This window comes from Acanthopagrus latus, chromosome 7 (genome assembly GCF_904848185.1).
Source record: "Acanthopagrus latus isolate v.2019 chromosome 7, fAcaLat1.1, whole genome shotgun sequence".
Classification (NCBI taxonomy): Eukaryota; Metazoa; Chordata; class Actinopteri; order Spariformes; family Sparidae; genus Acanthopagrus; species Acanthopagrus latus.
Genome location: NC_051045.1, coordinates 26,260,255 through 26,286,707, shown reverse-complemented (window position 1 = coordinate 26,286,707; position 26,453 = coordinate 26,260,255). Strand labels below are relative to the sequence as shown.

Here is a 26,453-nt window from a genome sequence, read left to right as displayed (position 1 = left end):
AGAACACTCAATTGGGTCCTAGAGAAAGGAGAGATGCCCCCCTCCTGGAAGGAAGCAATTATCACTGTAATTCCAAAAGAAGGAAAAGATAAGACTGATTGCTCCAATTTCCGCCCTATTAGTCTTTTGAATCAGGACTACAAAATCTTCACATCAATTTTAGCAAAACGTCTAGAAAACATACTCCCAGATATTATACAGCTAGATCAAACAGGTTTTATCAGACAAAGGCAATCACAGGATAATGTAAGGAGGACATTACACATAATTAATCATATAAATAAATACAACGTGGAAGCTGTCTTGGTGGGGTTGGATGCGGAAAAGGCATTCGACTCAGTCAATTGGTCTTTCCTTTACAAGGCACTAGAAAGATTTCAATTCCATAAAAAATTTGTGAAGATAATACAAGCTATATATGACAAACCATGTGCTAGAATACGGATTAATGGAGGACTATCAAATTCTTTTAAATTAGGAAGGGGATGTCGACAGGGCTGCCCTATTTCCCCGCTCTTATTTGCTATCTTTATAGAGCCCCTCAGTCAGTGGATAAGACAGAACGAGAAGATAAGGGGGATCAGAGTGGCTCATGTAGAGCACAAAATTGCCCTATTCGCAGACGACATTTTGATATACTTGGGACACCCATCCACTTCTTTTCAAGAACTGCTCTCGACCCTGCGGGAATATGGACTATTCTCAGGATATAAACTCAACACCCATAAATCTCAAATTTTGACATTTAATTACTCTCCTAGTCAAAAAATTAGAGCGGAATTCGATGTTAACTGGGAATTAAAATTAATCAGGTATCTAGGTGTGAATATTCCAAAAGATCTACACATGATTGTATCAAAAAACTATGACCCCCTAATCTCTAAAATTAAATCTGATGTGACTAGATGGGACCTAGTGCCATTCTTAGGGTTAGGACAGAGGGTGGAAGCAATAAAAATGAATGTGCTTCCTAGATTACTCTATCTATTCCAAAATGTACCTGCAGAAATTCCAAGGGGAAAATTTCAGGAAGTAGACAAATTAATATCACGTTTTGTTTGGCAGGGGAAGAGGCCAAGAATTTGCTTCTCAACTCTCCAACTAGTCAAAGACAAAGGGGGCCTCTCTCTCCCGAACATCCACAATTACTACCGAGCAGCACAAATTAAAGTTTTGGTTGACATTTGTAATCCATCTTATAATGCCAGGTGGAAAGAGATAGAACTTCAAATTTCCAGTGATATACCGCTACAAGCAATTATAGTGGACAGTGGGCTGGTTTGTCATCTTAAAGACACTAATCCGTGGTTAAGGATATCAACTAATATTTTGCACAAAGTAATCAGTGAAAATAAAGCTAAAGAACCATATTGGATCTTGAGATGGATAGGATATGATTCTGAATTCATACCAAATAGACTAGACACAGGTTTCAAAAAGTGGGCAGACAAAGGGTTAACTAAATACAATGACCTTTATGAGGGAGGCACACTGCGACAATTCCAAGACCTTAAAAATTGTTTTGGTTTAACCAATCAGGACTTTTATAAATTTTTACAACTTAGGCATTATGTACAGAAAAAAATGAATAGAGAAGAGTGGCAAACAACCAAATGGGGTATTCTGAAGATTTTTCTACTCAGTTTTAGGTCGGACCCTGGCCGTGGAAACATATCAAAGATATACAAGGTGTTACAAGAGTTAGTGGGGGCGGAAACTGCATACATAAAGGAGAAATGGGAGAAAGAGAGTAGTATAACAATACACCCGGAGACATGGGAAAAAATATTTGTACAACAATGGAAAAGTACTTCTTCAGTCTCTTGGAGAGAATTTGGGTGGAAAAACACAGTTCGATTTTTTAGAGCTCCAGCTCAAATGATCTCTCAAAATACATCATGTTGGAGACTCTGTGGCAACAACAACGCAACTCATTTCCACATGTTCTGGGACTGCCCTATAATTTCAAAATATTGGCAAGACACCAAGATTATCATGGAAAAAGTCCTGAGAGTAGTGATCCCCCTAGAGTTTGAGACCTTATATTTGGGGACAAGACCAGACACTGTAAAGGGGTTGGAGAATAAATACATGTATAATATTCTTCTACTTGCTAGTAAGAAAGCAATTACAAGGAGATGGCTGACAAAAGATCCTCCTTCAGCCAAGGACTGGATCAAGGTGGTCCAAGATATTTTTGACATGGAGAAGCTAACATTCATTCTTAGACTTGAAAAAGACAAGTTTGAGAGTCTATGGAAAACCTGGACAAACTACATTAGGGATCACTTGGAAAATAATGGGTAAAAATAAAAAATAAATAAATCTCGGACTCCACTCACAGTTGTTTTTGTGTTTTTGTTTGTTTTTTGGCATTTGTTTTCTTTTCTTATGGTTTTTTCTTTATGCCTTTTCATTCTTGCACAAAATGTGTACTGACATTATAATTAATATGTCTGTAGATTGATACCTTTGTTACCTTACTTATATATCATTATTTAAAATATCTTAAAGCTGAGGTGTCTTTCTGTCGTGTGGCCTAATTGTTTCCATTATAATGACTTTTAAGTAAAAATGTATATATGCCTTTCTCTTCTTTCTGTTTGTCAGGTATACAAAAGTGCAACATGTATTTTTGTTTTGTTTTTCTTCTCTTGTTCTTTTAAATGAATAAAAAGTTTAATATCTAAAAGAGAAGTGGACAGTGAAAATTTCGAAGAAGAATGGTCTGAAAACTGTGCACTCATTCTCCCTCCAACCAGCACAAGACCCATTTGCTTAATATGCCAGGAGACTATAGCTGTGATGAAGATTTCCAATGAAATGGCATGATGAGATGAAGCATAGGAATTTTGAGGAGAGATTTCCTCAAAATTCAGAGGTAAGAACAGCAAAAATTAATGCACTGAATTCTTACATCTATGACACAATAAGAAAAAGCAACAGAGTGCTCACTTAGAGACCTTTTAGTTTAGTTTGTATTTTTGTTGTTTTGAATGAAAAGACATTTTGCTTTGAATATGTATATATATATATATATATATATATATATATATATATATATATATATATATATATATATATATATATATATATATATATACACACAGTATTATTGCATGTGGCCTCGGTAGACACAATAGGCAATCTAAAATAACTAATACTACAAGAAGATGCAAGGGATAAAAAGAACAAATGTGAAAAAAGGTTAAATAATAAAAAGATGTTAAACAAATAAAAAAGATAAATATAATAAAAAAAGTTGAATATAATAAAAAAAACAGTTAAATATTTATAATTAAATAAAAAAGTTAAATTATTTACATGCACTTACAAATATAACATTCCTTACAAACAAATCAATGTTGACTCGCACATGTGACAGAAGTGATGCCTGATGGGAAGCCAGGCTGATAGGTTTGAGTGATAATAGGCTGGTACTCCATTATATCACGGGGGCAAATATTCTACTTTCTGCTCCACTCTATTTGTCTGACAGATTAAGTTACAGGTTACTTTTCAGTTTAACATTTGTTTTCTCTTCCTGTCCAATGTAAAGACATTCTTCATCATACTGAGGTGGTGGCATCGGAGCAGTTTGTCGTGAAATCTTGGCAGATGAGACCAAAGCTATAAGACGTTTAAAATGAATGCTGTGCAGCCTACACGTGTTAGCGAGGGTCTAGTTGTGTCAGTGATCTCTTTCTCTATCCAGTCTATTGTTTAGCCAGGAAGAACATTGCAAAACATTTGAGTAATCCTCAGAGAAACATTCATACACACAGTTGGCTGTTTGTTTTGTGGTAGTGGGAGATGGGCTGTCGCAGCCTGTTTGTACCAGTGTTGACACACGCTGAATGACGGGTAATGATGTTGTTTTGTCGCCGTGTTTGAACTGTGAGAAGCAAAGCCTGCTGCCGCGACTCGCTGTGCCGCCGCCCTGTCATCAGCCAACCGGTGCTCATGCCACACAAACACAATCACCGCTGTCACATCAGCAGAATGGGATGGATCAGAGAAATTAGACAATGTATCTGTATCAGAGAGCGAGAGGAGGTGGGAGTGATCATGACTGATGGGGTGTGTGTCATCAAGATAGGGAAACAGGAAGACAGATACAGCCGTAGACGTATGGAGTGTGTTTGAGTGTGTGTCACCGCATAGTGTGGTGCGTCCCCATGCTGTCACTTAAGGTTTATGTCAGCGAGCATGTGTCTGACATACAAGTACGAGCCTGCACAACATCACAGCTTGCTTGTCTCTCTATCTCATCATCATAATCATCATCATCACACACACTTTGTGTCTCACGACAGGCATGCATCCACACAATTTCTCACTCGCATGCCGAGCTTCACTCACACACACCTCTAAATCTGTTTAGACCGTTTCACAGCCTCTTCAGGTGAGTATCCCATTAAGTGTAGAGGGTAATTTTGCTTGGCCTGGTACCTGTTTGCAGTGACTGTGTGGTAAATTAACCACCATTAAAGCCAAGTGTGAGGACATCCACCAGCAGGTAAAAAGGCTTTTAGCATTTTCGAAACAGCGTCTCCCTCAACACGCTGGCTTGGAAAACACTAAAATCACAAACAAACCGTTGGCAGCTTCAATGCGCCCACTGCAAAGTATTGCAATAACATACTCTCTTTCTCTGTGTAGCTTTAGACAGAAACCTGTCCTCAATCTGTTGCTGAATACAGAGGTAGAATCTATTATGCTCCGCTCTGTAAAAGCCTCACAAATTAAAACAGCAGTTAACAAACAGAGGCACTCATTACAGCTGCTCCCAATCATTTCAACAGTGGCTTTACAGGAAATCTGATTAGTGCAGCGTGCAGAGGGAGGTACTGGAGACTGTGGAGACAAAGCAGCTGTGCTGAATGGTATCCATCCAAGTGGAAAGGCACTTTAAGTTACTAATAATGGCAAGAAAATCTGATGCACGAATGTGATTAGACAGTTTGTAAAGAGGAAGGCAGCATCAGACGTTTCATTTGTAACAGCAGGAACATGAATTTCATAATCAACGCACAGGAAATGGCTAGTTAAAGCCACCTGATGCTTTTCATCGTGGACAGGTTTTCATCCATTACCGAAAAGAACAAAAAAAGGACTTTTCTCAAAATGACAAAATATTGTAGGAATACAGAATTAAATACCAAATGATTAGATGCTGGAAAACATCCTGCTAAAGCAAAGTGGCCCATAACCCTAGTTGTGAGGTGGTCGAGGGGACTTGACAGTCAGGGAGGTGCGTGACAGAATATTTTCCGGTTGATGATGTTAGGAGTTTATAACGCAGCTCTCTAAGAACTGTTTAGACAAAGTTTGCATGCCAAAATCCTGATTTTGATTAGATAAAAATAATAAAGTAATCTCAGTAAACTGACAAGCTGACTGACAAGTGATTAACAGAATGTCTTTATATTGAGTTCACAGATATGAAAGGCCTGAAATAGGCAGTGCTGTAGAGGCTTGGTGAAAAGGAATCACTTACTGGGTTGATGGTTAACTGCTGCACCTGGTTAACAAAAAGACAAAAAAAATAGCTGTCTCCAGTTTGGACCCTCCCGCTTTCTAGTGCCTCAAACATCCACACTGTCAAAATGAATTTACTGTTGCTTATAGCCAAAACAACACACCAAAACTCGCTGTTAATGACTTAAGATGGGCTCAATTGCCTTGTTAACTCACCTTAAAAATCACTCAAAATAAACAAAAAAACCTCACTCCTTCCACCTATGGTTTGGTCAAAAAGAAACTCCCCAGTTCATGGAATAAAATGTGGGAAGCCCGCTGCTGATGCTTGGCACTCTCCCCACCATGCCACTTAAATCCTTTCTTGTCCCCACCTGCCACCACTTCCTACCCCTGGTGTTACAGACCTGGTCAGAGCTCCTGTAAATCACCTCCTTACTATGTTCACTGTCTTGAGGTTGACTTTCATCAGCCCCCTTCTGGTGTCCAGTCATGTTCACTGGTAGACAGCTGAGCCTGGTTAAGCTAAGACCTGTTGACTTACAGTTAAACTGAGGTTTTATTAGTGTGCTTATTTACCAAGGGAGGCCTGACTGAGCACTGGTCCTCTTTTACAATCCTGTAAATCCTGTAAACTTCTTGCACTGTTGGTGACCAAGTAGCCCCTCAGGTGCTTGGTGTTTTTCAGAGGGTGTCATTTGTGGTATCTCTTGGGGGAGGAGAACATTTTCTGTTTGACTTTTCAAAACTTCACCTTCCACAACAACATGTTTAAATACGTGAGATTACAGCTGATTCGGATTCCTTGTCCGGTCACCTCAGCACAAAGCTAACTGAATGTACATGTACAGTCCGTGCAGTGAAGTAAATCAGGATGAAGATGAGCAAAGTGAATGCTGTGTTTATCTGCAGAGAGGAGTGGCTGCCAGATATCAATATCAACCAAGTCTTCCCCGATGACAAGCACTTTATCACTTGTCAGCTGGGATCAATGGCTGCTGATGATGCTTCATTGTGTATTTAAAGCGGGTTCAAAATCAATGAGAATGAAGCTTGTGTAGTTTGCTTAAAGTAGCTATAAGACAAAGTTTTCTCACAGCACTGCAGTTTTAGTTTTGAAACAAGTATAGGTGGTGGCATTCATAGTGCCTGAGCCATTCTGACTATTTTCCTCTCCTTGTCAAACAGCCTTTGTTTTATCTAGGCTTTGTCCAGTCCCATTCTGCCTCCGTCTGCAAGCACGTTCAACTAACTGACTACATGCTGTTCCACTTAACTTCTTTGTTTGACACTATTTCAGTAGTAATCACAACATGCATGTCAAAATGAAAACTGATATCTTTTTTTTTTTTTTCCAGTTAAAATCATATTACAGATCCCTGAGCCTGCTCCTGCTCTCACAAACAAACGCAATACTTCAGTGGCCATTCATGTCCGTTTGGATTTTTCTCTTTTCCAGAAATGTGACCAGTTTGTAAGCAGTAACGTTCTGGCTTCTGGTTTATGTCAAGCACGGGCCATTCAAACCAGCAAGCTAAAGTAAGCTATAGGTTGAAACAACAGCTACCAGCTTGGTAGAGAACAGATACTGTATAACTCACCCCTATTGGTTTAACGATCAATGCAAACTGGTTTACTGCTATAAAAAAAACAGGTGGCTGGTTTAAAAAACAGATGTTGTTTGTCGAAGACAAAATGTCTACAAGAATAACAGCAAGGAAAACATTGTTTCAAGACATATCAGTGCCAGCTTCTGTTACTTCTGTGACTTTCTCAGCCCGTGCTCTGAGTGCATATGATTAGTGTATTTGACCTCACAACTATGTGCCTGAAAGATGACAGTCTGCCTTCTTAGATCATTTGGATCATTTCATGAAATGTTGCACATGACTTTCATGACGGCAACAGAGTTTGTAGTGAAGTTTGTGGTGATTTTGGATAATTTTAGAATGTATTTTTCTCTAGTATTTAGAATAATATTTTCATATATAATACTTATATGTATTTATATATAATATTTTCCACTTGGTTAGGTTCAGGAAAAATTGATATATTTCATATATGTTCACTTCTGACTTCACAATCACAAAAATCACCTCTGTTTCAAGCACCTAATTGCAGCATGTAAGGCACCATCCACAGTACGTAGCCCATGACATGTACAAATGTGAGCGAATGGTTTGCAGATACGATAACTGCAAACATTTTATCTTGATGGCAGACCACACAGACACAACCCCAAACTGCCAACTAAATGCTTGCTTTGGTTGTTGCGCCACAATGGACATAGGGACTTCAGTGTAAACCGGTTCATAAATAGAATTAAAAGAAAGTAGGATCTAGGAAAGTGGAAAATCCATTTCACAGGGCCTGTGAAGTTCTATAGCATCAGATACATTCTGTAGACAACTTCCTACTGACAGAATGATCACCTCTTTTTAGAAATCCAACTTGAGTGAGTTTTATATAAGTTGCCACTTATGAACAAATCACAAATGAAACTACAGAATCATTACACGCTTGTATCTTGTGTTTAAAATCGCAGCCAGTCGGTGCCATTTTCCAGTTGGATGCTGTGATTTGAACTGTTTTTTTTTCAGGAGGTAATGGACTATTAAAAACATACTGGAGGGGCGGCTCCAAAATCAGCCCTAAACACAGTACGCTGTGTGTGTCCTTCAGGAGACGCTAAAACCTAAAGCGGCCTACAGTGCTGTGAGTGGATATGATTGCGGCCCAGTTGGAGACAAACCCTGGCTTCATTAATTCTCCTCTGTGCCTGTTCGACTGTGCAGGATACCAGCATTACAATGGACCAAATGCCAAAACACTGTCTTGGGATTTCACTTCAGACAGACAGGAAATGCTGCTTTTATACTTTAAATCAAGCAATTACAAAACTTCAAGCACAGCTCTTTCATGGGCATTCCAGTCCCTGTCTTTTTGTCAGTAGCAATAATTAACACAGCCTCTCCCTGCTAGGACTCTTTAAATCTTATCTAACCTGATGTGATCTCTAATCAGTCACCCGCTGAACTACGAATCGACTTTTTTACTGGGCTTCAAATCAAAAGCTAATTTCCTCAGCGCCTGATTTCCACCAGTGAAGTGTAACGAGGACATGGACTCACTGCTGCCAGGTCTCCACATAACAAGGGTAGTAAAAAGAAAGAACCTAAATTGGCCCCTGAACCACAGTCAGATACTGTAATTATGATTTTGAATCCTGGCCTTGGTGGCATTATGCCAATTTTAGGAGTGCAGCAGGTGCAATGCTGTCGTATGAATCATCTTTTACAAGATGTCCCTGAAATGTCAGTAGCAATGGATAAGAAAAGGTTTAGTGCTGCAGGATTGTGAGCAAAGGAGAGTGCATGGCAGAAGGGAAGGAAATGGAAAGGTCAGGAAGGAGCAGCTTCCTGTTAGTTGATTAGTCCCCTCCTGAGAGGACCGAACTTCTAACTTTAAAATTGTTTGTGTGAAACTCTTGTTGCTCTGAACGCTCTGCACTCCCTCTTGGTGCTCTTGAGAAAGGCACTTGACTGCTAATTACTGTGGTTCCCAGTCGTCAGCAGCTCTAAATGTAAATTTAATATTTATTAAATTAAGACTACATTGTGTACCTTTTGCTGAACAGCCCCTGCTAATTGCTGACATTAAGTATTTAACGGTGAGCTTTATGCAGCAAAACTTCACTTTGCTAGCTACACTGCACCGAAGCGATCGGTGCCTTTGACACAAGCCCCAGTGTTACACACACAACTCACAGAGGAAGAGGATCAGTGTGTCTTGAGAGCGTCCGAGTGTCCATCATCTAGTTTCCAACCCCTGGCCTCAAGCCAAAAGAGTGTGTGAATCTTCATACTCTGTGTTTTAGCGCTCAGCACCCAGGACGACTATTCCCTAGAGCTGATAGCAGCACCCTGCCCGGTTACAGAGGGTCACTCCGGGGCTACTAGAGAGTTTCCAAGCATGTCTGTTAAGTGCAAGAGGCATCACTTTGAGTTATTTATATAGGTATTTTTTGTTTTGTGTCTGTGAACTCACGGTCTACAAACTGAGTGCTACTTCCCTTTCACATGTCACATCGCATCGCCACGGCAATTTCAGAGCCACTTTTTGCCACTTTGGGCAGGCACGGAGAGGACAAACGTATTGACCTTGGGGGAATTGAGTTGTGGCTCTGCTTTCACTGTGAGAGAGCCTGATGATGGCGCACCAAAAAATCTGATGAAACAGAAATTCATTCAACACACTTAATGGCTGAGTGAGCAGAGTAAACTGAATTCTATCTTTAAGCACCACAATCTCTGAGTGTATTGAATTGAGCATCAGCGCGTCTTATTGCATATGAGTTTAACTTAATGTTACAAAAGTTCCCCCTTGGGTGCCCCTATGGTAGATGAACCATGAGTGGGCGCCCTTCCCATAGACAGCAGCCCTGTCCTGATGCCGGTATGTTTCTCTGTTATCAGCTCCTTCCCTGCTCTCTTGTTTCTCCACCTCACTCCACCTGCACGTCATCCCCCTCATTAGTTTAGGATGTATCAAAGTCCAATCATTAGTTTAGGATGTATCAAAATCCAATGATTAGTTCCGTCTTAGTTGGTTTGTCTGTTTACAGTCTTGTTCTTCTGTGTGGCTATTCCACGGTCCTTGTCTGTCCTCTGTGTTTCTGCTTTGTTCTCCACAGTCCTGGTTTTATTTTGATGAGTACTTTTCGGTACAGGTACCTGTTAAATGTTACTATACAAACCTCTCACATCCAATGTGACATTTACTGAAGGCATTCATTTGAATATGAATAAAAGGTCTGGATAAGAAGTAGAGAACTCTTTTCATCTAGCCATGCAGGAATAAAAAGCAGAGGATGAAGTTACAGATGATAAATGTCACACTTTCGCGAACACCTCAAAGGAAAACACGTTTGACTTTGTGTGTGTGAAAAAAGAGACTAAGAAAATGTCCAGAAAGCCAAACATAATGACAAGAAAATATAGTCATTAAAAATGAATCTGTATCAACGGGGGAGAAAAACTGTCGAGAAGATACAATAATGCATAAAACAGCACAATGTGGACCATCTGAAAGCCCTCCACATGCGGTGGTTAATCACACTGAGGTAAACACATGGGTAAAACTAAGAATCCCAGCCAGCACAAGGCCACTTCTGTAGATCCTGTCTTCTATCTTAAACTAATGAGTGTACTTTATAAAGGACACATTACAATGCAACACATTTAAAAGCAGCAAGGACATTCCTGTGTGTGTGTGTGTGTGAGAATAAAAGCTAAATTATTGTACCAAACTTTTTTTTTCCCTTTCATGTGGTTTATTCATAAGGACTGCATCAGAACTGTAAAATGGGTGTGCAGTGAATGTACAAGAATGTGAGGGGATGTTTCTTTAACTCCTTCTGACATTAAAACTCATTAGATATTCTACCCAAATAGCTATAGTTGTGTGGGAAAGGTCATTTTTACCATCTACCTTCTTAAATACAACTTAATGACTTCTGCTCTTACATTTACATGAGCAATTTACCCGTGGCACCAAAACTATGACCGTAGCATTATGTTAATGTATTCTATTAAGATGTTTGGAGGGAATGTAATTACAGCCAGGATTATGTTCAGTGTCATTTTTTTCTTCCCAGAGTGACCTCAGTGTGAGCTTGGCTCTTAAACTGGGACAAACAGGTAGCCCAAATTCTAACTTAAAGGGGCAGTTCACTCCAAAATTAAAGGTACATATATTTGTTCCTACCTGTAGTGCTTTTATCAATCTAGATCGTTTTGGCATGGGTGGTCAAGTTTTGGAGGTGTTGGCTGAGGAAATGTCCAGCTCCTCTCCAATTTAATGGAACTGGATGGCTCGAAGCGTCTGGTGTTTTAACATGCCATGTGTCAGAATTTTAGTTTCAGACTCTGAAGTATTTACTAAAGTACTGAGCAGGATGCACTTCACTTCAGAAGGACTTTACTACTGTGAAGAAATAACAGCTTGACATTATGTCAAAGACATCTTTGTATTGTGTTGCAGACATATCTGCTGAACCTAGCATGCTAACCAGCTAGCCCCATGCCTGAAAACCTCATTCTTCAAGTGGTACAAAGCTCCTGCACCCCCCTGGTAATCATGCTAGATTAACAGCTAACTGAGCTAACAAGCTAACAGTAGCTACACTTATGGTTGTATAAATGGAATACAGTTAGCAGCAGTTAGAAGTTATAATGCTACCACCTATATGTTGAATTCCAGTTGTTAGTTCCATTATACGGGAGATAATGCTAGCCAACACAATTTAGAAGCACAAATAGAACTGAAGGGAAGAGGGAAAATATGTGTCTGTTTGGGGTGAGAAGTCCCTTTAAATTACTTTTATTTGTATTTTTTTAGTTGTTAAATAATGTTGATATACAAAACATTGGCTAGCTCAGTCTGTTTTGTAGTGTTTGTAGAGGATGAGTGGGGGTGTGCTGCGCAGGTGTTATGCTGCAAAAGAAAACAGTCAAACCAAAGAAGCCATGATGCTGAGTTCTGTCAGAAGAGGAGCTCTCACCTGGAGGGACTGTCACTCTGATCTTACAGGCTGTCACAGGAGGTGCTTGAGTGTGGGTGGTGGGTGCACAAAGTCCAGGACATTGACTGGACACAAGGGTTACCCTCCGTCTTTCGTCTGAGTAATCTAGGCCATGAAAGGTTCAGACATTTTGGTAAATGTGGTGGTTTTGGTTTAATAATGGTAAAGTTTTGTGCTTCAGTTAAACAACTTTTTCAATAAAACCACAGTCTTGCCCTAACTTAGACCAAGTGCTATGACTGCCTTATACAAACAATAAAAAAATGCTTTTAGTTGCAATGGTTGGACACTGGGCCTTATTCGTGTGTAGCACAGATGGCAGTGAAGTGCATCCTGCTCAGTGTGTTGGGGATGTGTTAGACTCACTTCTGGTAATTTTGTGGCCAGGCTTGACGGCTGCAAATGTGTTCAGTGTGTCATCACTTAGAATACATCATATATTATACCACGGTGTGGGGGAATACTTGATTCTGATTGGCTGCAGGGTGTCCAGTACTCCCTGATATGTGGACACCTACTAAGTAGTTGCAGTCAAATTGTCTGCTCACTATTCTAAATTAATGCACTAGCTGGCATGTCAGCCTGACTCTTAAATGCACTGAGTGCAGTCTTTCAGTCCTTCAGTGCCGTATCCTCTGAACACCACAGGATGGTGACTGTAACACACAAGCTGCAGCTGATACTTTGTATCACATTAGCGAATAATCTCACGTCCTATTCGCTGTTCAACTCTCTACTTAAGGCTGCGGCCACAGTAACGTTACACAAGGCCGATCATTTGTTCGTGAACACTGATTTGGGGACAATGACATGACTGGTTAGCTAGCTAGTCTCGTTGTTAAACATACTGTCAAATTATATATACTGTTTGTCAACCGTACGCAATGCTATTGACTTTGAGTCTTGCTAGCATAGCGTTAGCTCTCTGGCTCATTGCTGAGCGGACTAGAATATCTCCTGTTGCCAAGTGGTATCTAAGGTCCATCCTATTTACTGGAGGAGTTTCCCTTGCGTAAGAACCTTATGGGAGAGTAATGATTGTTCCAAGTATTAGTCAAACCCTCAGATGTTACCAGGGAAACTTAGTTATGGCTTGTGAAAAACTTTATATTTTGATTGTAAAACACATGAAAATATGGTATAAGCGGGACAATGCCAGCCTCCGCATCATCCATTAATTCCTGATTATGGACACCTCGTCGGGCATTATCTCTTAGTTAAAGGTGGGCATGCCAGTGTCAGAGCAGTCAGGACCATGTCCGATCACAGTCACTGCTTTCACTCTCTTTAAACTCTGAGCTCTCCCCATCATGACTTGCTGACAGTTTGTGAACCCTGTGGAGAGTTTCCCTCAGAGGAGATACACTGTTGTCTGAGACCTTCACATATGAACACACAAATATACATTACCTTTCTTATCATCATTACAACTGAAGTAGTAGGAAGCAGGCTTGTTTTTTTGTTTTTTTTTTGCATGATGTGTTTTTTTTCTTCGCCTATTTAATTGAGTTCAGTTTGACAGTGAAACAGATGCATTTCTGTTTTCATGTCAAAACATATACGTGATCCTGGTGAAGATCCCAGGTGAAGAAAGAGACTGAACTGCACCAGATCAATCTCCATCGTGTTATTTTTAAAGAAACAAATGCTGACTGTCGGTAGGAGACGGTAATAACGGTCTCACACATCAAAATCTGTGCCACTTGAACATAATGTAAATATATGCAGATAATGGCCTTTTGCTGGAAGGAATGATGCTGCTTGGATTGATTGTGTACCTCTGCAGAGTAAATGCAATGATGTGGTCAGTGTTGTTCCAAACCGTCGGTTACTAGACGTCATGCTAAAGCTATCTATACACCAGCCTGGACTATTTTTGGACTTAGCTGATGCCTGACCTTCAGTGTCCACCCACGCTTTTCCCTTTGATCACTTCCTTACAATGTCACCCTGGCATCCAGCTTCAGTTGTGTGCGCTTGAGCGAGTGACTGTGAGTATGAGGAAGGGGTGTTACTGCTGTACACTATTCTCATAGGTTTGGGATTTGGGATTCTAACTGTATACATTAAGACAGCTGAATACATTTAACAAGTTCACCCAAAAATGTCAATTATTATCTACTGATTTGATTTTTATTTGTGTATATATATATATATATATATATATATATATATATATATATATGTATGTATGTATGTATGTATGTATGTATGTATGTATATATATATATATATATATATATATATATATATATATATATGTATATATATATATGTATATATATATATATGTATATATATATATGTATATATATATATATGTATATGTATATGTGTATATATATGTCCACATGCTGACTCAACTCAACACTTCAACTGTGGCTACACATCTGTGTTCTCTCCATTAACACAGCTGACTGATTGATCCTCAAGGTGGTCATCACATGGAGGTTTTGACAGCACTATTGATTGACCCTTAGCCTCACTTAAGAGGACCTTGTGATGTTTCGATATATACCTGCACTAGTGACCCCTCTGTGTGAGAGTGTGTTAGACCAGCCTTTGTGCATCACCCTGACTGTACGGGAAGGAAGGTAGATAAAATTTAGATATCGATATAAACTGTTTTGTACATCTGCAAGAAACTGTGACAGAAAAAAAGGTACAAAGAAAGAAGACAATGTGAGGAAGAAAGACAGAAACAAAGACAGACAAAAGTAAAAACAGACAGACAGACAGAAAGAAAGTATTGAAAGGTAGGGAGAAAGAAGGGAAGGAAGAAAGGAAGCAAACGATAATGGAATGTAGGAAGGAACCAAGGGTGGAAAAAAGTAAAAGGGAAGCAAGAAAGGGAAGAAGGAGGGAAGAAGAGTATTTTTTCTCCAAGAAACTTAGGAAATATTTAAGGGGGGATAATAGAGGGCAAGAAAATAAAATGAAAAGATAGAAAGCAAGAAGAGAGAAAGACAACAGGGTTTGTCTCTCTGTGTCCATATGAAGTGCATAGTGACTACAGCTTACTGCAGACAGGAAGTTGGTATTGATCCTGTATTGATGACTGTTCATTAGGAACTGCACTCAGTGCCCTTTGAATGTCACTATGGGAGATCATCTACCATCACAACAGCAGCAAGGAAGGACATGTTGCATGTTTCCAGGGATGAAGATTAACATTTTGCTCACTAACTGCTGTAGAGGAGTAGACTTTGTGTATACATCACATCCCAGATTCAGTAACTTTTTTTTTTTAGGGAAGGGCTACCTCAGGAATGTGATTTAACTATAATCTTTTGAATTTAAAGCCCAACTTTTATGTGTGGAACTTCATCTCAGTTGTGGTGACGTGACTGAAGACACTGCGGCTCTCCTTCTTGGAATGAATGTTGTAATTTGGGCTGAACTTCCCACTTTATGACACAACCCTGACCACTAGAAATAATATTTGTATATGACTAAATTGCAACAGCCAATATGAACTGGCAGAAACGTATCGCAGCCCTGATTATGTTTTCATCTAGAAGACAACAAACATACACAAGAGTATATATTATTAATTTATGATGTGATGTGATTTTATTGTTGACAGCTTTAACCATACAATAAAATCAGCGCTGGACTCAGTGGCTCCACTTTTAATAAAAAACATTAATACAAGACCTACAGCCCCGTGGAGAAATACAGAAACTCAACTCAAGAGAAACTGCAGGAGTGCTGAGAGGCGATGGAGAAAAACAAAGTTAACCGTTCACCATGAAATTTTACGTGGACACCTCAAAACCTACAATAACGCAGTCAAACAGTCAAGAATCTCCCATTTCCAAAAGCTAATCGACGAACATAAAAACAACCAAAAATTCCTCTTCTCCACAATTGACTTTTTAACAAACACACATTTTAATAGATCCTCCAAAACACCAACTGACGCCCTTTGCGAGGATTTTGCAGACCACTTCAGAAGTAAAATCAATTACATCAGATCGAGTCTCTTACCTCAACAGATTTTAAACGTCGACACACCTGGATCATTGAATTTACCCGAGGAAACACTAGAGAGTTTTGCCCTGGTTGATGCAAGGACACTTGGTCGAGTTTTCTCCCAAGTAAAGCCCACGAGCTGCCTATTAGACCCAATTCCCACACCGTTTTTTAAAACACTTTGTGGATTTTTTGAGGATCAGCTGTTATATATGGTGAATTGCTCTCTTCAGACGGGTGTCTTCCCCGCCTCCTTTAAAACGGCGGTGGTGAAGCCCCTTCTGAAGAAGAGCAACCTAGATCCCAACATCTTTAATAATTATCGGCCTGTATCTAACTTACCGTTTTAAAGTAAAATTTTGGAAAAACTTGTTTTCAATCAAGTGAATGATTTTTTAATTGTAAACAACATTTTAGAGAAGTATCAGTCTGGCTTTAGGACGAACCACAGTACTGAGACAGCCCTTTTAAAGATTTTAAACGACATCAGGTGCAACTTAGATAACCATAAACTCACAGTCTTGGTACTGCTGGATCTAACCGCTGCCTTCGATACAGTAGACCATCACGTTTTATTAAATAGACTGAAGAACCTGGTCGGCCTCTCTGGTACTGTTCTTAACTGGTTCGTTTCTTACCTCACAGACCGACACTTCTTGTATGTAAGTATGGATACATGTTCCTCAGAAACCCACAAAATAAAGCGTGGGGTTCCCCAAGGGTCAATTTTAGGTCCAACTCTTTTTAATCTGTACATGCTTCCCCTTGGGGACGTCATCAGGAGGCACGGCATCAGCTTTCATAGTTATGCTGACGATACGCAACTGTACATCGCTGTGTCGCTATTGATGTCCTTTTTAACTGCATTTTAGATATCAAGACATGGATGGCAGCAAATTTCCTACAGCTCAACCAAGACAAAACAGAGGTTTTACTCATTGGTCCTGAAGGCCTGAAAGAGAAACTTTTACCAAAGTTAAAGGATTTTAAACCATCACAATCTGTAAAAAATCTGGGTGTGATTTTTGACTCTGAGCTCAGTTTTATTCCACACATCAAAAATATAACAAAGACAGGTTTTTACCATCTTAAGAATATAGCCAGAGTCTGTCCGTTTCTCTCTCAGGCCAGCACGGAGGTGCTGATGCATGCTTTTATCTCTTGTCGTTTAGACTATTGTAATGCCCTGCTCTCTGGCCTTCCCAAAAAGAGCATTTCGAATCTACAATTATTACAAAATTCAGCTGCACGAGTGCTGACGAGGACCAGAGGGCGGGAGCACATTACACCGGTTTTAAAGTCACTTCATTGGCTCCCCGTGCGTTTCAGGATTGATTTTAAGGTTCTTTTACTAGTTTTTAAATGTCTTAACGGTCTTGGGCCTTCTTATTTATCTGACCTGCTTTTAGTCTATCAGCCCCCGCGGATCCTGAGGTCCTCCGGCACCGGCCTTTTAACCATACCACAGGTTAGTTCAAAAAAGCACGGGGAGGCGGCTTTCAGTTGTTATGGGCCCCGACTGTGGAACAGCCTGCCAGAGAGCCTCAGGGTCGCAGAGACTGTAGAGGCTTTTAAAAAGAGGCTCAAGACCCACCTTTTTAACCAGGCTTTTAACTGAAATTTAAATTCTTCTTAATTCCTTTATGCCGTACTAATCAGAGCACTTTTATTTATTTATTTACTTATTCATTCATTCATTTATTTATTTATTCATTTAAATCCTTTTTATTTTATTTTATTTTATTTTATTTTATTTTATTTATCTATTTATTTATTTTTTCTTTTACTGTTTTAATCTCTCATATTTTACCCTTTAGTCGCTTGTGCTTTTAGCCTTTATACTTTTATGTTTTAGTCCCTTGTGTTTTCAGCTTCTATGCTTTTTGCTTTATTTTACTGTTTTAGTCTGTCAGTTTTTAATCTCCAGTGTTTCCTCATGGGGGCCTGCCGGGCTGGGGGTGGTCTCTGGTCTGGCCGCGGGGGGTGCTGTCCCATGGACGGCTCCAGTCCGGGTGACCAGAGGGCTCTTCACCTTGGTGTGGGGCCTCCTGTCTGCCCGGGTTGGGGTGGTCTCTGTGGCGGTGCTCCCTGCAGCCATGGCCCGACATCTCTCCCGGTGTGGCTGGCTCCTGAAAGGTAGCTTCCTGCATGCACCAGTGTGTATGTCTCTGTCCATGTCTGAAGGGGTGGGAGGGTTTGGGTTCTTTTAACTATCTTCTCCTAATTTTATTTTGCTGTTTCTATTTTTCTGCTGTTGTTTGTTTATTTCTGTGAGGCACTTTGAGGTGCTGTTTTCTGTATGAAAAGCGCCATATAAATAAAGATTGATTTGATTTGATTTGATGAACCCAATCAGATCTATACGGTCCTTTAACTAACATGAATATAGCTCCTGGTTCATTTGGGTTATGTTTGATTAAATAAAAGTACAGTATCATTAAAATTCTATTCATTTCAAGCTGCATATTTATTTACTTTTCCTTTGTAGTTGGATATGTAGGACACTCTACTGCATGTATGCTGTTCAGCTTTGTATGAGGTCGATACATGGTGCTGTTAGAAGCTGGCGGGTATGTTTAGTTTGTTGCTGATTAATGTAATAGACCAGACATGAAAAAAAAATCTTTTAACTTATTCAATGATACAAATGCACATGCTCGATGCACACTGACAACATATTGTAAACAATACAGTTTACACTGGTAATAACTAAAGTATGATTCATATGCCTAAAGCATATAATTACATATTGTACATATGATTGTACATATTGCACTTAAAAACAGGACACATTTACTTTATGAATTTTTGACCAAAACTATGATATTTTTCAGACTTTAGTCAGTGAGTTTACAGTTTACTCAGTTTTTCTCCTCAGGCGAAGTTTTTTTATTCCATTAAAGGTTTCTGGAGCATTGCAGCATTCTCCTCAACAGCTGAAGTGGATGAGGACTTACATTAACATGTAAAAAACAACGTGAAAAAACCCCAAACAAGCATAAAAGTGCTCCATACAGCTTGTCTGTCATGATCCAAGTCTCTGGAAGCCCCAAGATCCCAAATTGATTGGAAGAGACATTATTTCTACCCTTTTAAAAAGCCAAAATCTTCACTGCAAGGCTGAAGAGGGTGCACAAGCGTAAGATCTTTATCATCAAGGAACATCATATTTCTGACCCTACTTCTGATACCCTCACTTTTAGTCCATAGTATGTGTCAAGGTAACACAGTGGCCAGAGCAAATGTTGGTAATGAACATTTCTGCAAACCACAAATAGGTGGAAACTTTACATTTCTTTGAGTTGCAACATCAACATTTCTTTAGGTTCAGTTTGTCTTATGAAAATGCTGCTTCTTATCTGGTTATTCTGAGGCAAAAACAAAACCTCCCGAAACGTATCGTCCAGAGGTTTCACACTTACAGATGCTGAAACGCAGTCTTGAACTGTAGTCAGTGGCTTGCCTGTAACCATCATTATACCCCACCCCCTTATAGGAATGTCCAGTAACAAACGTGTCATGTGAACATGAAATGACACATTTTATAGAAATGTCAACATTTACACTATGATACATACAAATGGGAATTTATCAGTTGCCAACTTTTAGTCCTGTCAGTTCCAACTTAATAGTATTTAATTCAACCTTCCTTCCTGGTGTCTCTCAAACTCATTGATACTTGGTTGTAAGTGCATTCAAAGTCTCCAGACCCACACTCCATAGGCACAGAAGACTAGTTGTTTTGCACAGATTGAGGAGTACTCCCTGCAATGAGTATTATGTGTAAAATCAGTGCCCCTTTAACAAAGTGTTTAGTTCAGTCCATTACTCTATCTTAACATCGTTTGAACATAAAAAACGCTGCTGCAGTATTTCCTCCAAAATATATTTAGCAAAGCATTTTATTAGTGATTAGAGATAACATTTAAAAGCTTGGAAATATCACTCAATTTCTGTCTTTCTTCTTATTGACTTTGTTGTTGTCTTCCTTCCTTGCTTAGCCTCCGGACTGAGCCTGGATTCAGGAAGCCTCCAGACAGACGAGCACTGGTCTGATAATTTATTTAACGGTCAAATTGTTATATAAGTGCTCTACTAACCTCTCTAGAAGTTGGTGGTCAACAGGCGGTACACGGATGTTTCAAAAGTAAGCCAGGTCCATAAAAAGAAAACCTATGATGTTTAGGACAAATTGAAGATTAATTCATACAGAGGAAAAGCTGTGTTATAATGTACTCCAACTGGTCCATTAAGAGCGGACGACCTAATTTAATATGAATCAAAGTGAAACTCTGCTGGGAACAAATGTACTTTTTTTTCTTTTTCTTTTAATGGTGCTTTATTTCAGCTTCACATTCAGCCAATCTGAGCGCTCTGCCCGGAGGACACGGAGAAGCCAAATGTGACAATTATAAGAAAGAGTAAAATACTGACTGACTGAAGGGCTAAAAATTAATTATGAGATCATTATTCAATGTCACACATTTATTGAGGTGTCTCATACGTTTAGCTGTATCTTCCCTTTTTCTCAAAGTGGAATAACAAAATTTTTAAGTAAGAACTTGGCTCCAGGCCCTGCCTTAGTCTTACTTTTCAAAGCAGAAAATACAGTTAAATCGCTGTAATTATGCTATGACGATTGGTGGCTTGAAGAAACATATTAAAAGTGACATTCGATTATTGACGTGTAGCAATTCTTAATGTTCTGTCATTCTTCGCTTTCTCTGCTGTTAACAGCTCAGCGCTGCATTTGGGGGCGGGGGGTGGATGAGTAATGTTAAAAGGGCTGAGAGGGAAGGATAAAAGGATAAAATGATAGGCAAGAGAGAAAAGAGAGCGAGAAAGGATGGATGAAGCAGTCATGGAGAAAAAAATGATGAAAGCAAAGTGAAAGTGGCTCTAAAAAAAAAAAGGGAAATAATGTTGAGGGAGAGGCAGCGAGAATATCAGAGACACAGCGAGTGATGAAAGATGTTGAGCTGTAGACAAATCAAAGCTGCAGACTGAGTTTGTGCATCAGAGTTATGAAAGAGAGGGACAAACACATGAAGCATGACTCATGTGTAATAAGTCCTTGCTGTCGCTGGCACATCTTACAGATTTGTTTCTGATGATTAGTGTGCTCAGCACTGAGCGCTCTGTGTGCATTTTGTCCAGAAAGCTTTTCATTTTATCACATAGCTTCTGGCGGCGCTTTTTTTTGTTCGCCAAGCGTCGAACTGCCAAACAGCCACCCCATAATAGCCGTCTGTAGGTTACGCCGTGGTTGCCATGGAGTCTCCAGGGGTGACGGGCAAAGAATAGACCACGGTTTCCTTAATTAGAGGAGAATGCGCATGATTAGACCCGAGGCTGGGCCAAGAGATGAGAGCACACGTGCGCAAACACACAGTACCAGTGAGGTGCTGCAGGTCGCAGGTAACAGTGTGGGTGGACAGTGTGTGTCAAGCACCTGCAGTCAGCCAAATAACAGCCAGGGTTGGTAGATATTTATCATCATGTCATACTGCCAGTGTTTCTAGGCATGTACAAAGTGGTACACATATTAACCTTTTCAAAGGGATCGGCTTTGTAAGTGTGAGGTTGCAATGAAGGTAGCCAAAAGAAAGAAGAAATGTATTTATATACGTTCATATCAGTCTAGTAAATGACATTATAAGGTGGTAAGGAAAGAATCGCAGAGTAAGAACAAATGAGAAACTGACTGACTGTACCTGTAGCGATTAGTCCCAGTGTGATTGGCCCTCTTTTATTCAATTCTGTCATTTCTTTACTAAATACAGTTAGGAAGCATGTTCCTACAATACAAAAAATCCCAAATGCTATCTTAAACTGAGCCTCCTCTTTGATCATCACTTATTGAAGCATTGCAGCTGCAAATAAAAACCCACATCACTTTTTTCCCCAAAAACAATGAACACAGAGGGTAAAGCTGCTTTGCTTCAGCTCTGAGTAATGTCCTCTTCCTTCCTTGCCCTCTTCCTCTCAGGTAACCACTACAATATGTCCTGCAAGTCGAAACCAAGGCCGTAAGAAATCCCTCCCAATTCACTTGTCATGGTGGTGACATGTCACCCGAATTCCCAGTGGGCTAAGGGCCATTGGACATTGAAGTCTGTTTATGTCATAGGCTTTTTAGGCTCCGTCATCTGATTTAAAACATTACACACGGAAACCTTGCACACTGAGTCCAAAGTGTCGTTTCAATTCTTCAACAGAGAAAAAGAAAATCCTTGGTCTATCCAATCCTGAAAACAAGACAAAAACAAGGACAGTGTGTAGACATGAATGAAACACCATGTTGCCTAAAGGGGGGTGTTTTAAACCAAGCTCTGAATATTAGCCTTCAGGCTGAAGTAACCCCTCCTGGATATGGCACCATGTGGACTTTGACTCGCTGGACAACTCCTTCGTTAAGAGGTCTAGTGCATGAAATTAAGCGATGCCGAGTCTCTAGGCATCTCAATATAGACAGTTGGATTGTCGCTGAGTCAGCAGTAAAGTCTGTATGAGACTGTCTTGGTGAGGAGTTAGCTGAACTAAAAGGTGCAGCTCTTCATTTACTAGTCGATGTGCTGTGCGGTCCAGTCGTCACCCATGGTCACCAGCTTTGGGTAATGACAAAAAGAACGAGATCAGGGTCACAGACGGAGGAAATGGATTTCCTTCTCAGGGTGAGAGAAGCTCAGACAGTCCTGAGGAGACCTGTTGCTCCTTCATGCAGAGTGTCGTCAGTCGAGGCGGCCCGAGCCTTCTGTACAACCTGCAGCGTATCTATATTCTCAACTTTGACCTATAGTTGAGCAGGTTTTAATTTACTTTTGGACAATACCATGGCCTTTAACCTCTCTGTGAACTGGGTACAATGTCAGTTAGTTCTGGTGATATGCAGACTTGGATTGAACAAGATGTGCTTTAGTATCACCGAGAAGAGAATGATTCAAATTTTTGGTCTTTTTCTTGAAAAATATTCGGACCAATCCCTGTTTTTCTGACAAATGTATTGGAGTCTGCTGCATCTCTTGATTTATTGCCTGATAGAAGTGGGTAAAGTAAGTTCCCCATGAAATGCAGTGTCAGATCTCCAAGCCCTCCCCCGGGCATGTAAATGCTTTTTCTACATTTAATCTCAGTGGAACAGGTTCTCATTTCATTGTGCATGAAATTGCTTATCATCCTGCGGTGACAAAGCAGCTTTGGGAAGAGTAAAAGCTCAAGTAAAAGCAATTTAGTCTGATGGACGTTTTGACGGTTATTTTTCTTTGTAGCTTTTTCAATTCATCCTGCTCGTGAAGTCCTTCGCTCCACTACAGTGTACAGATACGGACACACATACACACTCATGCACATTGTTGATTGCTGTTTAATCTACTCTATTTCTCCCTGTTATCGTTCCTATTTTTCAATTTTCACACACCTGCCCACATATGGGCCAAACACACGGGAGTGGACATGAATAACTGTCACTGAAAACTGATATCATGAGATTCATACTTAAAGGCTGATCCATTCATCATTTTAGTCTGGGAAGCACAGAAGACAAAAAGTTGTTGAAAGTTAGCCGAAAACCATTAAAAAGTCATTTAGAGAAAATCACTCATCTAGGCCATCCAGGATAAGGCTAAGGTGTCGACATTACACACACACACGCACACACACACACACCATAAAGTCTCAGGAATCCCAGAGATCCTAAATTGATGTTAATGAGGGAATCAGGAACAGGTGAGGTGAGTGAGGAGGGAAGAAGACAGGTGAGGTAAGAAGAGGACGCACAAGGGCCTGGTTTCAAAAAGACACTGAGTTATAACATTGTGGACTTGAAAACTTTCCAACTTTCCATCGGCATGGGGGAGTAGATAATGACAAGATAGATGATAAGATATTTTGATTTCTACTGTGGGGTGAACTTTTAGCTTTATTTAAACATTGTTGACAGTATGATAACTATCACTGATATTACCTTTTGCACAAGCCCGTTCTCTAAATCATCTTACATGACACATATACAGTTTTTACTCAAAATGGGTAAATATATTTGCACATTATTTATTTATTTTAGACCTCTGGCCTCTCCTTGTAGTTACGAAATACTGTATTGATGTTCATGGTCCCCACACGCGGCTTAGTACCTGCCAATTACCTGACTTTTCCTCCAGCACTGTCATAAGGTCAAAATCTCAATTTGTCCAATACTTTTTCTCGACGGTGACCTTTACAGCCTCACAGAGCCATTAACTCTCTTCATGCATTAGAACAGTGATCCAACCAAATGCCAATTAAACACCATTAAAGGGGTCGCGGTGGTGAAAATACAAATAAGGCTAAATGGAAGGGAACGCTCAGTATAGAGCTCTCTATGTTTATAGAAAGACTCATTACTGCACCACCCTTGCTTTACGCCGTGGTTGGTGTGGGACACATGTGTATTGTCCTCGGTCCCTGCTTCGCCCCACCTCTCCACATGCGTGCATCGTGTCATGTTTTAAGCGATGAAAGCGCCCATGCTGTGTCATGTATTTTATGTACAACAGTAAAATTGGATTTACTCAGTCTTACCAGCAATCACACTCGTGTTGAGCTGCATCTCGAGTGACAGATTTATTATTGCCTTACTCCTCACAGTTTAAGTCACAGCTCTGTGGATGTGTCATTTGTCTGGGTGACTTAGATGCTCACTTTCTCTCCCTCTCTCCCTCCTTGTCTCTCAGTTCCTCTCTCTCTCACTCCCTCTCCCTCTCGCTTCCTTCGTTCTGCAGATTTAAATTGTCACAACTATGAGGGCTGATGGGCCTATAATGTATAACACTGCCATTTCCTCCCCTCTCTTGATCCTCCCCTCCCCTCTTCTCATATCCCCCCTCTCCCTCATTTTCCTGGCCCAGTGTTCCTGCCAGAGCACCATGTTTGCTTACTAAGCACTCCTCCCCTCTCTTTGCCTTGCATCTCTATGTGTTTTAATGACGCTGCAGTGGCTGCAGATGCTTGCATGTGTCCTTGTGAAACAGTAGTTTGAAGGTCAGCTGGAAGTTTCTCCGACCTGAGCACAAACATTGAAGAATGACTGGATGACGGTAGATGGATGAGACGGATAGTGGACATTAAGAAATGTTGGGATGAAAGGGCACTGCAATGCATCACTTTGTCTGACTGTTTGGAGGCAATATTTTTCTCTTCATTCCCTTCATATAAACCTGACAACAAGCCTGAGACTTCTTGCAAGTCTTCTGACTACATTGTTGTACCAAGACAGTACTTTATGGCAAGCTCTTTAAAACCTATTATACAATGTGTCTTTCCTTTGTGTCTCTGTGCAGAGGGAAAGGTGTATGCCTTTGGAGGTATGGGAGTTGACACCACGCCGCAGGCCATGGTGAGAGTTTATGAGGCAGAGAAGGACCAATGGCAGCCGCTGACCTCCATGCCAACGCCGCGGTACGGAGCAACGCCCTTCGTAAGAGGAAACAAAATCTACTTGATGGGTAGGAAACGAGATCCCGTCATCTCCTTTCCCTCTTTTCATGTTTCAGTGTTTAATTCATTAACAATGTCTGTTTCTGTCCCAGTGGTCCCAAGACTGTTTTAAAGCATGGCGCTTCAAAGTAACTGTCACAACCAGGTTATGTCTTAAGCTAAAAATGGCAACAGTGATGTTTAGAGTGGACATAAAATAATTTATTTTGACAAACTTACAAAAACAATGCAGTCAGTAAAGTAACACATGTTATGCTCAATATACATATTTTGCTGTGCAGATTTAATGGTGAATACTCAGTTGAAATAAACTATGAATTCAAATTATGTCTATCTATTTATTTCCTTTTGATTTATAGTAAAATTAGTAAACATATTTATTTTCAGTCATGTGCCCCAGAAGTTAAGTCCTCAATACTTTGGTGATCTTAGTTCTGATTATCTACAACATGTCAAAGTTGTAATCTATCCAATGAAATACACTATATTGCCAAAAGTATTTGCCCACCTGCCTTGAGTCACTTATGAACTTAAGTGACATCCCATTCTTAAGCCATAGGGTTTAATATGATGTCGGTCCACCCTTTGCAGCTATAACAGCTTCAGCTCTTCTGAGAAGGCTTTCCACAAGGTTTAGGAGTGTGTTTATGGGACCATTTTGACCATTCTTCCAGAAGCACATTCGTGAGGTCACACACTGATGTTGGACAGGGAAGGCCTGGCTCTCAGTCTCCGTTCTAATTCATCCCAAAGGTGTTCTATCAGGTTGAGATCAGGACTCTGTGCAGGCCAGTCAAGGTCATCCACACCAAACTCTCTCATCCATGTCTTTACGGACCTTGCTTTATGCACTGGTGCACAGTCATGTTGGAACAGGAAGGAGCCATCCCCAAACTGTTCCCATAAAGTTGGGAGCATGAAATTGTCCAACATCTCTTGG

The 26,453-nt window shown here is 40.2% G+C and overlaps 1 protein-coding gene across 5 annotated transcripts in view; it reads left to right on the top strand.

Moving 5' to 3' along the window:
• Nucleotides 1-26,453, top strand: part of LOC119022986 (kelch domain-containing protein 8B-like) — a 215,111-nt gene that overhangs the window by 122,621 nt on the left and 66,037 nt on the right. For all 5 annotated transcript variants that reach the window (XM_037104537.1, XM_037104534.1, XM_037104533.1 and 2 more), the window contains one exon: nt 25,357-25,521. In XM_037104537.1, the coding sequence (XP_036960432.1) occupies nt 25,357-25,521 (165 nt within the window). The remainder of the gene's footprint in view (nt 1-25,356; nt 25,522-26,453) is intronic.